Source organism: Jaculus jaculus, chromosome 2 (assembly GCF_020740685.1).
Source record: "Jaculus jaculus isolate mJacJac1 chromosome 2, mJacJac1.mat.Y.cur, whole genome shotgun sequence".
Classification (NCBI taxonomy): domain Eukaryota; kingdom Metazoa; phylum Chordata; class Mammalia; order Rodentia; family Dipodidae; genus Jaculus; species Jaculus jaculus.
This window is the reverse complement of record NC_059103.1, coordinates 210,502,863-210,516,801: the sequence shown is the minus strand read 5'-3', so window position 1 is coordinate 210,516,801 and position 13,939 is coordinate 210,502,863. Positions and strand designations below refer to the sequence as shown.

At 48.2% G+C, this 13,939-nt stretch overlaps 1 protein-coding gene and 1 long non-coding RNA gene across 2 annotated transcripts in view; one reads left to right on the top strand and one right to left on the bottom strand.

The window, feature by feature from the left end:
* Window positions 1–326: 326 nt before the first annotated feature.
* On the bottom strand, window positions 327–692 carry LOC123458812 (eukaryotic translation initiation factor 1A-like). The gene has a single exon (XM_045144323.1). It carries the CDS (start codon window positions 690–692, stop codon window positions 327–329), a length of 366 nt encoding a protein of 121 aa, XP_045000258.1.
* An 8,384-nt stretch (window positions 693–9,076) lies between these two features.
* The window catches only part of LOC123458594, a 230,074-nt gene continuing 225,211 nt past the window's right edge, over window positions 9,077–13,939 (top strand). The window contains exon 1 of the long non-coding RNA XR_006635729.1: window positions 9,077–9,189. This is a non-coding gene — a long non-coding RNA (uncharacterized LOC123458594). The remainder of the gene's footprint in view (window positions 9,190–13,939) is intronic.

The window sequence follows — 13,939 nt, the reverse complement described above, 5'->3', positions numbered from 1 at the left end:
CACAAATAAATGGCATTTTTTTCTTTCTTTTAACAGTGAATTTAGAGTTTTTCCTGCAAAGTTCCATTACATCTAAAGAACAGTGTTAATATGTCATTTCAGATAGCTCAGCATCTTCAGTCTTCAAAGACATTTTAACAAATAATTTTTAGGAAATATATCAATCTGCTACAACAAGCCATTCCCATGCTAAGTGGAGTTTTATTCTTAACGGTTGAAGGACCAAGACCCTCACTTCAGAAAACACGGATTGTAACACACTGAGTTCAGGCTACATAGCATCAGTGTCTACATCGTCATCTCCAGTATCAAACCAGATTTCGCCATCATCTCATGGACCAAGTGCATCTGCTGGCATGCTCTGGAAGTTCTCTATATGCCTGCAGACTTCTAGCTTCATCTGCATTATACTTTAAAATTACATCAGCTTTGTTATCTTGAGAGTCTCGTAGACCAATCAGTATAATGTCGGAAGTGTTTATCAAAACTTTCTTCCTTAGTTTTCCTCTGATATGGCACAACCGCCTCCCACCATCAAAGCACATGGCTTCTAAGCGCCCATTCCCCAGCATCTTGACTACTTGCGCGCACTTCCGCCCATCCTCTTTAAACACGAGCTCTCTTTTTTCAGATTCATTTTCATTTTTACCCCTGTGCCTGTTTTTGCCTCCTTCGCCTTTATCCTTTGGCATGGTGGCAACAGCCAACAGTGGTTTTAGAGTGGGGAGGCTCCTTTCTGATGGCAGCTGTGGTTCTTTTCCCAGAGCTCCTGCTTGAATGCACAGGCTAATGTTATCTGCTGATGGGAGATCTGACGCGCTGTCCAGCTCCCGGAGCTTTCTGGTAGACCATAAGTACACACGATCCACGGCAGGAAATGGTGCTCTAGCAGCCGTGGGCTCTGTGTAGGGTTTCTGTGAGCATTCGTTCTCTCACTTCTTGGTCTCAGGATCAACACAAAAGGCAGCTGCGCACCTTTACCCTCACCGGCCACCGCCGCGTACCAGTGTGACACTCACCTGGAAAGATTTCACTTATGTGTGATGTCCCCAGGAGTCCAATTCATACAGATGGAAAGAACTGTGGCTGCCAGTGGCTAGGAAGAAGGGAAGACAGAACTGTTTGATGGATGCAGGGTTTCTGCTTTATAAAATGACAAGTTTTGGAGATGATGGTTTTATGATCTCATTGCAGTGTGAACTCCAATGACACTTAAAATGGATAAAATGACCACTTACATGTTATGTGTACTTGATTACAGCTAAGTGAATAAATGGGGGGGGGGCAAAAAACAAAATCTGAGACTTTGATTCAGTCATTCACCCAGGGTCATATGTCAGCAACTGAATTCAAATGGGTGTGTATGACATCAAACTGGACCTTTCAATTAGACTAGAATGATCAATGTTTCCAAGAAGTGTCATTTCACTGAAAGCTGGATCTCTGGGCTCTTTGCGTGATATAAAGCCAAGGTCTGGCTTCATTTCATTTCTGGGTAGCTTTGCTGTGGAGGGCACAGGTCAGCAAATCCTGGTACTGACACTTGTTGTTTATTTGACCTTAGCTGAACTTGGGAATTCTCTGGGCCTCTTGAAGACCCAGAGCTGCAATTATCTACCTGAGGGCTACGGGAAATACAAGCTGAGGTTTCTTTGGTAAGGTCTGGGGAAGTTTCCAGGCTGGACTGGGACATGCATGGCCTGAAATTCTAGATGAAGAAGATGCACCCTGGAATCTGTAGTGTCACACAGAAAAGGGAGACTAGGGTGGGACCACAAAAGATAACTGCTGAGCCCTTATGATCTTCTAGGAGAAAAGAAATACTAATGAGATGAGACAATAAGATGCCATGTGGTTCACAAAGCATGCAAAATCTCACAGTGTAGAAGACTAAATTTCCTCACTTTGAAACTACCTCTGTCTCTTTCAGTCTCAAAAATGTTCATTTCTCAGAGTTTTTGTTTGTTTGTTTTGTTTTCTGAGGTAGGATCTCACTCTAGCTCAGGCTGACCTGGAACTCACTATGTAGTCTCAGGGTGGCCTCAGAATCATGCTGATCCTCCTACCTCTGCCTCCCAGGTGCTGGGATTAAAGGCATGCACTAGCATGCCTGGCCATTTTTCAGTTTTGGTCCTTGACCATGTCTGCCCAATGCCTTACCCACTATTTTATATGTTGAGGACTATTAAATATCCATTTTGCTTGGTGTGTGGTTCATGCCTGTAATCCCAGCACTCTGGAAGCTGAAGCAGGAAGATCAAACCACTTTTTTGTCAAGTGTGGTATTTCAATGAGAAATGTCACCCGTAGCCTCATGGGTTTGTGATCAGCCTCAGGATCAATCCTCAGCTGGTGGCCATTTGGAACGTAGAGACTTGCTGGAGAAAGTGTGTTGCTTGGGGTGGGTCTTGGGGTGTTGTAAGAGCCAGATCACTCTTGCTTTCTCCTGGCTGCTGTGGCAAGATGTGATGGCTAGCCTCTGCGTGTGCTGTGCTTTCCCCTACCATCATGAAATTTCCTCTCAAAATTGTAAACCTGAGACAAACCGTTTTCTCAACATGCTGCTACTGGCTGGGTGTTTTGTCCCAACGATGAGAAGGTACATGCAACTTTGAACATACCTGACCTTGTCTGATCTTGCAAGCTAAACAGGATGGTAGCAAGGTGCCTTGTATTGGAATTGGAGAGTTCTGGGCAAGCCTGGGGTCTATAATGAGACCCCATCTAAAAAAGAAAGACTACACACACAAGCGCGTGCACACGTGCGCACACACACACACACACACACACACAAACACCTTCAACAGATATTCCTTCCATGTATTAAGAGCACCACAGCCACTTGCCTATTGACCTCAGATAGTCCACTGTCAAGGGCTCATACTCGCTACTCATACCTATGTCTTCTCTTTTTGTTTCCCATCCAAATGGCCAGTAACAAACCCTTAGTTGCTGAAACTGAAAACCTGCCACCATCCCTGCTTCTTCTTCTTTTCCCTCAGGCCTGTGCATCTGGTGAGTTTGTTCTCCTGGGTTGTCTCTACACCCAAGCCTGTCTTTGTGTTCCTAAGGTCACCACTCAGTCCAGGCTCGGATTACCAGGTCTATCTCCACCTCCTGAGTGGATACTTTCTTCTGGCCAGGTCCCACTGAGAAGCATTCCCTGTATGAAAACCAGGGTGATATTTCTTTTTTTTTTTCTTATTTATTTATTTATTTTTAAAAATTTTTATTAACAACTTCTATGATTATAAAAAAATCCCATAATACCCTTCCTCCCCCAACTTTCCTCTTTGAAACTCCATTTTCCATCATATCCCCTCCCCATTGCAATCACTCTCGCTTTTTTTGTTTGTTTATTTTTATTTATTTGAAAGTGACAGACAGAGAGAGAAAGAGGAAGATAGAAAGACAGAGAGAGAATGGGTGCGCCAGGGACTCCAGCTACTGCAAAACAACTCCAGGAGCGTGCGCCCCCTTGTGCGTCTGGTTAACATGAGTTTTGGGGAAACGAGCCTCGAACCGGGGTCCTTAGCCTTCACAGGTAAATGCTTAACTGCTAAGCCATCTCTCCAGCCCAGTCTTGCTTTTATTTTGATGTCATGATCTTTTCCTACTTTTATGATGGTCTTGTGTAGGTAGCGTCAGGCACTGTGAGGTCATGGATATCCAGGCCATTTTGTGTCTGTGGGAGCATGTTGTAAGGAGTCCCACCCTTCCTTCCTTTGGCTCTTGCATTCTTTCCACCACCTCTTCTGCATTAGACCCTGAGCCTTGGAAGGTGTGATAGAGATATTGCAGTACTGAGCACTCCTGTCATTTCTTTCCAGCACCATGATGCCTTTTGAGTCGTCCAAGGTCACTGCCATCTGAAAAGAGAAGATTCTCAACCAAAAGTGAAAGTAGCATTAATATAAGGGTATGAACATTAAGAGAAGTGCTTACTGGACAGTTTGATAAACATAGTATATACATTTAGCCAGACAGCAGCAGATATTACACCCCTACGGCTCATGACTATTCCTGTTTTAGGTTTTCAGTATCAGGAATGTATTTCCTTCCATGGAGCTGGTTTCCACCATGACAGACGTGCCACTATTGCACCTACTGGCTAATTTGGCCTGGATGACAAAATATAAGGCTTAGCCGGGCGTGGTGGCTCAAGCCTTTAATTCCAGCACTCGGGAGGCATTGGTAGGAGGATCGCCATGAGTTCAAGGCCACCCTGAGACTACAGAGTTAATTCCAGGTCAGCCTGGACCAGAGTGAGACCATACCTTGAAAAAAAACAAAAAACAAAACAAAACAAAAAAATATATATATATATAAGGCTTGCAGAGTCCACTGTTGAGTATCTTCACTGGTGATTTCTCTCTCTCCCATTGAACTACATGCAGAATGGCTTCTTCCAGCTTTCTGTCAGCTGATCTACATGGAGGAGGCTATCAACTCAGTTCCAGCAGGATTTCTCAGGGGCCTTGCAGCCCAAGTATGTGGAGTCTTCAGCAATAGGGTCTTACCATCTATTCCTGGTGGGAAACCAAGGGCCTTGGCAATGGCCTATAATGTTTTGGGGCCATCAGGGACCTCCCTGACCAACAACTCACTGGAAGGTATCCCATTAGGGCAATATTTCTAATGACCATAGCATCTTGGTCCAGCTTCCAGATCTTTAGGAGCTTCCTCCTTCAAAACAAAGGTGAAATTGTTAAGTGTGGAAGGAAGGCCTCTCAGCATCTGGTTCACTCTATCCTAATCCTTCATAATTAGTTCATACTCCAGCCATCCAAAACTCTCCTAGTGCCTCACACTGCCCGCATTTCTTTCTTTTTTTTTATTTTTATTTATTATTTATTTATTTATTTTTAAATTTTTCTTAACATTTTCCATGATTATAAAATATATCCCATGGTAATTCCCTCCCTCCCCACCCCCACACTTTCCCATTTGAAATTCCATTCTCCACCATATTACCTCCCCATTACAATCATTGTAATTACATATATACAATATCAACCTATTAAGTACCCTCCTCCCTTCCTTTCTCTACCCTTTATGTCTCCTTTTCAACTTACTGGCCTCTGCTACTAAGTATTTTCATTCTCACGCAGAAGCCCAGTCATCTGTAGCTAGGATCCACATATGAGGGAGAACGTGTGGCGCTTGGCTTTCTGGCTGCCCGCATTTCTAGGTGCTCCTAGTACCTCACACTGCCTGTGTGTCTAGGCTCTCTTGGTATCTCATGCTCCATGTGTTTATGTTTGTTGCTCCTTTCTTCAAACGCCTTCATTCTCTTCTTTGCCAAACTAGCAAATCCTCAGTATCTATATTTCAGCTCAGGCACATTCTCTCTTTTCAGCCTTTGACAAGTAAATGCCTCTTAGAATACTTTTTCCCTGGATATAAGCCTTCTCAACCTTCTCCAAGAGCTATGCACTCACTCATAGGTTTCAATCAAATTTATAGAGCTGGTTCTAAGGGCACAATGATCACCTCAAAACATGTGGTTCTTGGCCCAGTAGGAAATTTTTCCTGTAACAATTGGCAGTTCTCACTCGATGAGTCTTTGTTGAATGATTGACTACCTTGTTTTCATGTCTCTCTAGGCCTTTACCCTCCCGCTGACTCTTCCTGGAGTCTCTCTGGTCTGGCTTCCTCTCATGGGTTAGATTCTCTGGCATCAATTCCCTTCTGGCTCAACAGTTCCCTAGTTCCTGAACTGGATTTGCTATCTCAGTACATAAAGAGTGTAATCAGATTTGCTGAAGGAATTGGAGGCTTCAGTTAGAGAAGCGGTTGTAGAGAATGGGAGGTCTGACACGTTAATGATAGGTTCAGTGATAAATAACCATAGGAGTTACACTTATGGAGTGGAGAGTGGCAACAGGCAGACTGTAACGCAACTGACAAATACGGGAGGGAATGAGGTGGAAGGTCTGTGCTGACATCATAGCAGAGTGTCGTCGCATTTCTGAATCTTTGGAGGATTACTTAGGAAACAATGTCTCCTATGTACTGACAAGATATATAAATTAGCCACTCCTTTAGCTTCATGTTAGCCTACTTCTTCTACTTTTTTTTTTTGGAGGTAAGGTCTCACTCTAGCTTAGGCTGTACACTGAGTAGTCTCAGGTGGCCTTGAATTCATGGCAATCCTTCTACCTCTGCCTCCTGAGTGATGGGATTAAAGGATCATGCCACCATGCCTGGCCTAGCCTACTTTACTTCTATAATGAGAAAATAAGTGGCAGAGCTGTTACTTAGCATGTATGAGGATGAGGTCCCAGGTTAACATCACACACACACACACACACACACACACACACACACACACACGGGGGGGGGGGATATGCACCAAGTATGGTGGCACATACTTGTAATTCGCTGGGAGGTGGAGACTGGAGGAGCAGGAGTTCATTGTTGGCTACATACCATTCAAGGCCAGCCTGAGCCTCATGGGCCCTATCTTAAAAACAAATAACAACAACAACAACAAAACTCTATGCTTAAAAATAGTAACTATGAGTTATTGATGTTGTGAAATGAATTAGTTTTTTAAATCAATCTCAACCTTGAGTGTATTCATTTATCTATCATCTTCTATCTATGCCTAAATGGATGTTTAGGTTTATTAATAGTATTTTTCTGCACCATTAAAGCACTTTCTTTACTGCATATATATATTGCATTATTTATTTATTTCTTCGTTGTTTTTCGAGGTAGGGTCTCACTCTAGCCCAGGCTGACCTGGAATTCACTATCTACTCTCAGGGTGGCCTCAAACTCACAGAGATCCTCCTACCTCTGCCTCCCAAATTCTGGGATTAAAGGCATGCGCCACCACACCTGGCTTGTATCATATTATTTTTGGAATAAAAGTGACTTTAAAAATTGGATGCAGATTCTTGGTGAACCTGGTACCAGCCTAAGGGTGGAGGAGATAGACCCAGAGAACACTCAACTCCTACCAAACCAGAAATCCAGAGACACAGAGGCTCCTAAAACCTCATCACTGAAGTAGACCTAAAATGAACCCAACAAGGCTCAGGGAGATTCGGAGAAGAGGGGGCAGAGAGATTGTTAGAGCCACATGTTGGGACATTATACAGGGAAACACTGCCTCTTCCGCATAAGGGATGGCTGTTCCCACAATGCATGACCCACAGTCCCCAGCAAGGAGGTCCCTTCAGAGCAGGGAGGACAGGGAGGAGGCTAACCATGGTTCTAGCATGGCTGTTTACACACTGCGTATGAACACAACTAATAATAATGATTAAAAAAAGCGCGATACATCAAAATGTTTGCCTGAACAATAGCGATATTCTGATATTTTCTTCTGTGAACTTTTACTGGACAAATTGAAAAACTCCATAAAAAGAACTTTACAAAGGAGAAGGGACAAGAATGAATCTAAGATTCAAACCACTGACCTCAGACCATGGAAGGTCAAGCTGAGTCAAGGTCAAAACTGAATAAGCCCCAGCGAAGGTGTCGTTAGTACACCTGACTAATCAGAAGGACCCGGCAGTCTCTGCAGGACGTGCAGCCCCTGAGGTTGACACTGGAAGCTAGACCCCTGGGTCCAAAGACCTTGGCAGGAGCTGGAGAGGCGTTCCTAAGCCGTAGCAAAGGGCTACAGGGTAAAGGGTTAAGCTATGAAAGGACTAAGCCCTCATCATTCTGCAGCACCTCCGGCAGACACGGAGAGCTTTTGTAACCACCATGTATGTAGCTCTCCACGTCTTCAAAGGCGGATGCCTTCTTTCGCCTACAGACGTGTCCCGAAGCTCTTAAGGTCGAAACACAGCGAACGCATCCTGATTAATTACCAAGGCTCCAGAAGCCGCACAGGAGCTTCAGCTAAAGAGAGTTTTCCTTTTGACACCTGTTCGTGTCTCCAAGAAGCCACAGGAAGAAACTGAACGCAACATAGGAGGAGGGAGGAGACAAAGACTCCCTGGGTGGGTTGAAATGATGTGGGGTGTGGTGTACTGGGCGGGGAGGCGAGGTTGCCCGCCTTCCTTGCCATAACCATGAAATCAATTTGTGCGTCCCACTTTTCACTGGACTCCTATTTCCTTCTGGCGTTTGCGACTAGCTCGTCTTTCACTCCCCCTCCCCCGCCTTAGCCAGATGCCCGGCACCATCGATGCTCAGGGAGGGTTGCAGAACCCGGGGAGCTCCGCGCACCTGTCCGCTGCCTGACTTCGCAGCAGAAGCACGGTCCTGAGTGCTACGCAGAGGCCAGCCTCCTGCCTTTGCCCATTGCAGGGACTGATGTCGGCCTGCTCTGCCCGGAGGAGGGATGCTAGGCAGACAGGTGGCCCCTACAAAAGGTTTGCAACCTAACCCCAGGGGATAACAGAAGTCCAAGGAGGGTTTCAGAAAGTGCGTGAGGCCCTCTCGCCATGCCCAAGGATGCTAAGCGGTACCCAGGGAGGAGCATACGTTACAGAGCGAAGCGGAGCCCGGGGTATACTGCCAAGACTGCAGCGCTCATCTTGGAGCATCCAGATTTTTTCTAAGATGACAGAATTCACCTTCCCCATCTGGAAAGTGGAAGCCTTCTAAGCCTGCCGGATGCTCGGGGTGGAGGGGCGGGTGGGGAGGCTGGCGTTAAGAGGGGCCTACGGGAAGCAAGCTGGCATCACCACAGCATGCCCTTTGCGGCTCAGGGGGACCTGGCTGTGAGTGTAGCCAGGACCCTCCCCATCCCGCCCACCCTCCATCACCCCCATCACCCCCAGCCTAGGGTGGAGCGCGTGTTTCCCCAGAGCCATCTGGGCCCTAGGCTGCGTCTGCGCCGCGGCCCTCCCCGCTTGGGTGTCCATCGTTGCCCCGCGTGGCAGCGAGCAAAAGTGGGGGGCGTGCCCGTGGCCCGGGGACTGCCGGGCACGCCGGCCCGAGGACGCACGCGGCGGGCCGGCTGGCGCGCGCCTCCCCTCCCGCCGCCGTGACGTCACGGGCCGCCCGCCCGACCCGCGCGCTCCGCCGGGCCCAGCGCGTGCGGCCGCCGAGCACATGGGCCCGCGGGGCGAGCGCGCGCGGCGGCCTGCAGCGGCGGGCCGGGATGGGACCGCGCGCCACGCCCCGACCCCGGACCCGCAGGGCCCCCGAGTGCACCTCCGCGCGCCAAGGATGTGGACGGCTCGGGGACCTGGGAGACGCGGCTGGAACCGACCCTCTCCCGTAAGTTCCAATTTCAGCCTCCGCGTTTCTGGGAACTCCGGAGCGTTGGGGATGCGCGAAGAGAGAGGGGCTGGGTGGAGGAAAGGGGCTTTGGGGTGCTGCCGTGTGCCTTTCAGTTCGCGACTTGTCCTCATCACCACCCCCGGGACTGGCAAGCGAGTTTGGGCAGCTGGGAGGGGTGGGGGGAGGGGAGCGGTGACACGGAATGGCCCGTGCCCAGAGGTTAATTTCTGGATTTATGCCCTGGAGCGAATGCCTGCTCCCTATTCTCTAGAAGCAGCCCTCTGCAGTCAGCGCAGACTTGGGGCCGTGGATGTGGTGGGGAGGCCCCGCTGAGAAACTGGACGCCTCTCCATCCTTTGACCAGCCCTTCCTCCAGACTCCCCCTTGAGCGCTCAGTGAAGGTGATTCGCCCCAACTCAGTAACTCCGTGTTATGAAACTTTCTCTGCTTTTGTATCGCATTTCTGTGTTTGCCGAGTGTCCTCCACATACCTCGTGGTGGCAGTCCTTTTTAGATGGCTTGTTGATTTAATTCGATTGGCGCCTGTCCTCTGCTATGCTGGTGTCTGTGGTGTGTGTGTGCGCGCAGCAGTGAGAATTACAGGAAACACAGCCACGAGGGAGCATGTGCCCATACGCAGGCACATGGAGAATATGCAGCAAAGGAATGTTCTTCTCATTTGAGCTCCCGACTTGAGGGACTTGAGGCTATTCTAGATTAGAGAAGGAGACAAATCATTTGGGAGGGTGGAGGGACAAGAGGGTGAGGTTACAGTGTTTCTTTTCTGTTCTTGTGTTTTCCAGAGGCCATTGTCATTTGACTCAGAAGAAGCCTTGGAGAAGTGTGTGTGTGTGTGTGTGTGTTGGGGAGGGGCTGAGGCCACGCGCTGTGTCTGCTGGGCTGTGCTGTGCATGGTAGGATGTTGCAGGTCTGTTTTGCATATGGGCACTGACAAGTTGGGGCTTGTTCACTTGCCACGGTCCTGTGGTCATAGCTTGTCTTTCTAAAGCTCTAGCCAGCCGAGAAGGGGTTGCATCCATCCTTGGAAGCCTGGAAAGAACTTTCGGAAAGATTTATTGGGAGGAAAACCTTCATGAAAGAGGAAGGACGAGTGGAATACCTTACTGGGGAAAAACCTCGTGGCCTGGTCTCCAAGGTTGGGAATGCGTAGCACCTTAGAGGTGAGGCTGTGCTTCATGGTTCGAGGTGTTGGCATGAGATCCAGTGACGGATGGGTGGTCTGGTGATGGAAAGATTGATGCGCACCGGGTGGGCTGTCCCTGTCAAGCTGGACCCCACTGGCTGCCTCTTTGTTGCTCTTGGTTAAGGATGGCTGCTTCTTGCTTTGCCTTCCTTGTGCACAGAATTTTGCAAAGACCAGCTTCTGCAGAGTAAAATCAAACCATTGCTTTTTCTGATTACTTTGAACAACCACCCCTGACTCATCCTGATATGTTTTTGTGGCTGGAGCTTTTTGGAGTTCTTTTTTCTCAGTTCTGATGTGTCTGTCTAGTGCAAAAACCTGGAGGATTCTTATCACAATCATTGATTTTTAATCCTTGGTCTACAGTTTTTAATGTATGTATGCATGGTATATGTGTGTGTGTATATGCATGCTTTTGTTTGTGTGTGTGCGCATATGTGTAGATGTTTGGGTGGAGGCCAGAAGTTGATGTCAATTGTCTTCCCTCTCCACATTATTTCGTTGTTGTTGTTATTTTTTTTTAATTTTTATTTATTTATTTATTTGAGAGCGACAGACACAAAGAGAAAGACAGAGGGAGAGAGAGAGAATGGGCGCGCCAGGGCTTCCAGCCTCTGCAAACGAATTTCCAGACGCGTGCGCCCCCTTGTGCATCTGGCTAACGTGGGACCTGGGGAACCGAGCCTCAAACCGGGGTCCTTAGGCTTCACAAGCAAGCACTTAACCGCTAAGCCATCTCTCCAGCCCGCTCCACATTATTTCTTTTGAGACAAGCTCTCTTGCTTACCATTTGGCTAGAAAGCCAGGCATAAATTGCTAGGGTTCTCCTGTCTCTGCCTCTCTTTGGTGCTATGATTCCAGGCACCTTCCGTTCTGCCTGCTGTCACGTGGTGCAGGGCATGCGGGGTGTGCTCAGGCCCTCACTCTTGTGCAACGGGCACTTTACCCACCGGGCCGTCTCCCTACCCCAGGCTTGTTGTTTCCTTGCCAAACAGGCAGACTGGCTGCCTCCCAGAGCCTGCGCTTGTGGTGCCCAGGACTCTGTGCTTGTCCAAACTGGATGCTGTCCTCGGACCACTCACCCGTGGAGAATCCTGGACCACAGACACCCCTCCTTCCTTCTGCGTTGTACGAGCGGGGCTGAATTGGCTTGCATCAAGGGCAAGGTGACCTTTCTCAGGATGCACTGTGGGCCTTTGGTGGTTGCTGGGCTCTGTTCTTTAGGGCGGTGGCTGAGGCTGTGCCTCATTGGGTGTTGGATGCCACGTGGTCCTTCTGGGTACTCTGGCTGTTTGTTTTGTATTTCCTATCCTAGTTGGTTGCAGGCATGATATTGTCCATGTGACCTCCTTTATTCTTGCAGTTTATGATGTCACTGAGAGACCAGCCACTCTCCCTGCATATCCGGATGGCTTGTGCTGGGGTTACAGTACTGTGTGGGCACTGAGCTGTGCGCTGACTCAAGAGGGGAGCAGAGCAACCATCTGGAATAGCATTAGTGTTTGTCGGGCTAGGGAGATGGCTCAGCGGATAAAGCAGTTGTCGTGCAGGCAGGAGGGCCGGGGTTCATATCCCCAGCGCCCCTGTAAATGATGGGTAGGTGTGGAGACCTGCCGGTCATCTCACTGGAAGTGGTGATCACATCCTCTGGGCAAGCTGGCTGATTGGACTACTTCTCCTACCTCTGCCTTGCCAGTGCTGGGATTAGAGGTGTGCTCCATCACACCTGGCTAAACATATATTTTTTTTTAAATTTTTTAAAATTTATTTATTTGAGAGTGACAGACATAGAGAGAAAGACAGATAGAGGGAGAGAGAGAGAATGGGCGCGCCAGGGCTTCCAGCCTCTGCAAATGAACTCCAGATGCATGAGCCCCCTTGTGCATCTGGCTAACGTGGGACCTGGGGAAGCGAGCCTCGAACCGGGGTCCTTAGGCTTCACAGGTAAGCGCTTAACCGCTAAGCCATCTCTCCAGCCCCTAAACATATTTTTATGTATTTATTTGAGACAGACAGTGAAGGGGGAGGAGGGCGAGAATGAACCCTAAAGAACTTCTTGCCACTGCAGACAAATGAACTCCAGACACACGTGCCACTTTGTATGTGTCTGGCTTTATGGGGGCACTGGAGAATTGAAGTTGAGTCAACAGGCTTTACAAACAAACACCTGTAACCACTGGCCCATTTCCCCAGTCCCAGCTCCAATTAAAGATACATTATCTCAGGAATGGGAAGGTGGCTTAACAGTTAAAGGTACTTGCTTACAAAGCTTGCCAGCCCTGGGCTTAATTCCCTAGCACCCATTTATAGCCAGAGACAAGATTGCACAAGTGTCTGATGTTCGTTTGCAAAAGCAAGTGTGTACATACAGAGAGATGGCTGAGAGGTTAAGGTACTTGCCTGCAAAGCCTAAGTACCGGGTTTGATTCCCTGGTAGCCACATAAAGCCAGATGCACAAGGTGGCATATGCATCTGGAGTTCGTTTGCAGAGGCTAGAGGCCGTGGCACACCCATTCTTCCATTTTCCATTCTCTCTCTCTTAAATAAATAAATAAAATATTTAAAAATGTGTATGTCCATACATGTGCAAATCAGTAAATATATACTTTAAAAAATTAAGCCCGTGGTGGTGGTGCACGCCTTTAATCCCAGCACTTGGGAGGCAGAGGTAGGAGGATTGCTGTGAATGTGAGACCTCCCTGAGACTCCATAGTGAATTCCAGGTCAGCCTGGGCTAGAGTGAGACCCTGCCTCAAAACAACAACAACAATTGCTTGAACTGCCCGTGGTGGCGCATGTCTTTAATCTCAGCACATAGGAGGCAAAGGTGGAAGGGGTACAGTGAGTGAGCGCAGTCGAGGACTCAAGAGCGAGTTCCTCGTTAGCCTGTGGCACCGCACGACCATAGCTCAAAGGAAGAAAAACAACAAAACTTATTTATTTGCACGTGAGTGTGTTCCAGGATCTCTTGCCTCAGCAATTGAATGCTGTCCGGCTTTTGTGGGGGGCTGGGGAATTGAGCCCTGGCTTGGCAGGCTGTGCAAACAAGCACCTTTAACCACTGAACCATCTCCCCAGGCCCCAGCAAAAAATAATAATAAAAATAAATAAATAAAGGTATATTATCTCAATCTCCCAGAAAGTCTATGAGAGGATTATTATCAACTTAATTTTTCAGATGAGGTCAGATGTCTCAGCCCAGAGGTCATGTAGGTAGCAACAAGGACGATGGAATTTGGACCCATGTTGTTTGACTACCTGAGCCGCTTTCAGAAGTCAGATGATGGTGAAATGAAGGATAAGCAAAAAGTGCTCCTTGAAAGCCAGGCGTGGTGGCGCACGCCTTTAATCCCAGCACTCGGGAGGCAGAGGTAGGTGGATCACCAAGAGTTTGAGGCCACCCTGAGACTACATACTGAATTCCAGGTCAGCCTGAGCTAGAGTGAGACCTTACCTCCAAAACAAAACAAAATACCAAGTGTCCCTTGGCTGTGCGCAGAAGGCCTGAGTGACCCCACTCCCCAAACGCTTCAGTTTAGGCG

Excerpts from the sequence above, each read along its gene's own strand:
- LOC123458812 (XM_045144323.1), bottom strand. The coding sequence starts at position 692 with ATGCCAAAGGATAAAGGCGAAGGAGGCAAAAACAGGCACAGGGGTAAA.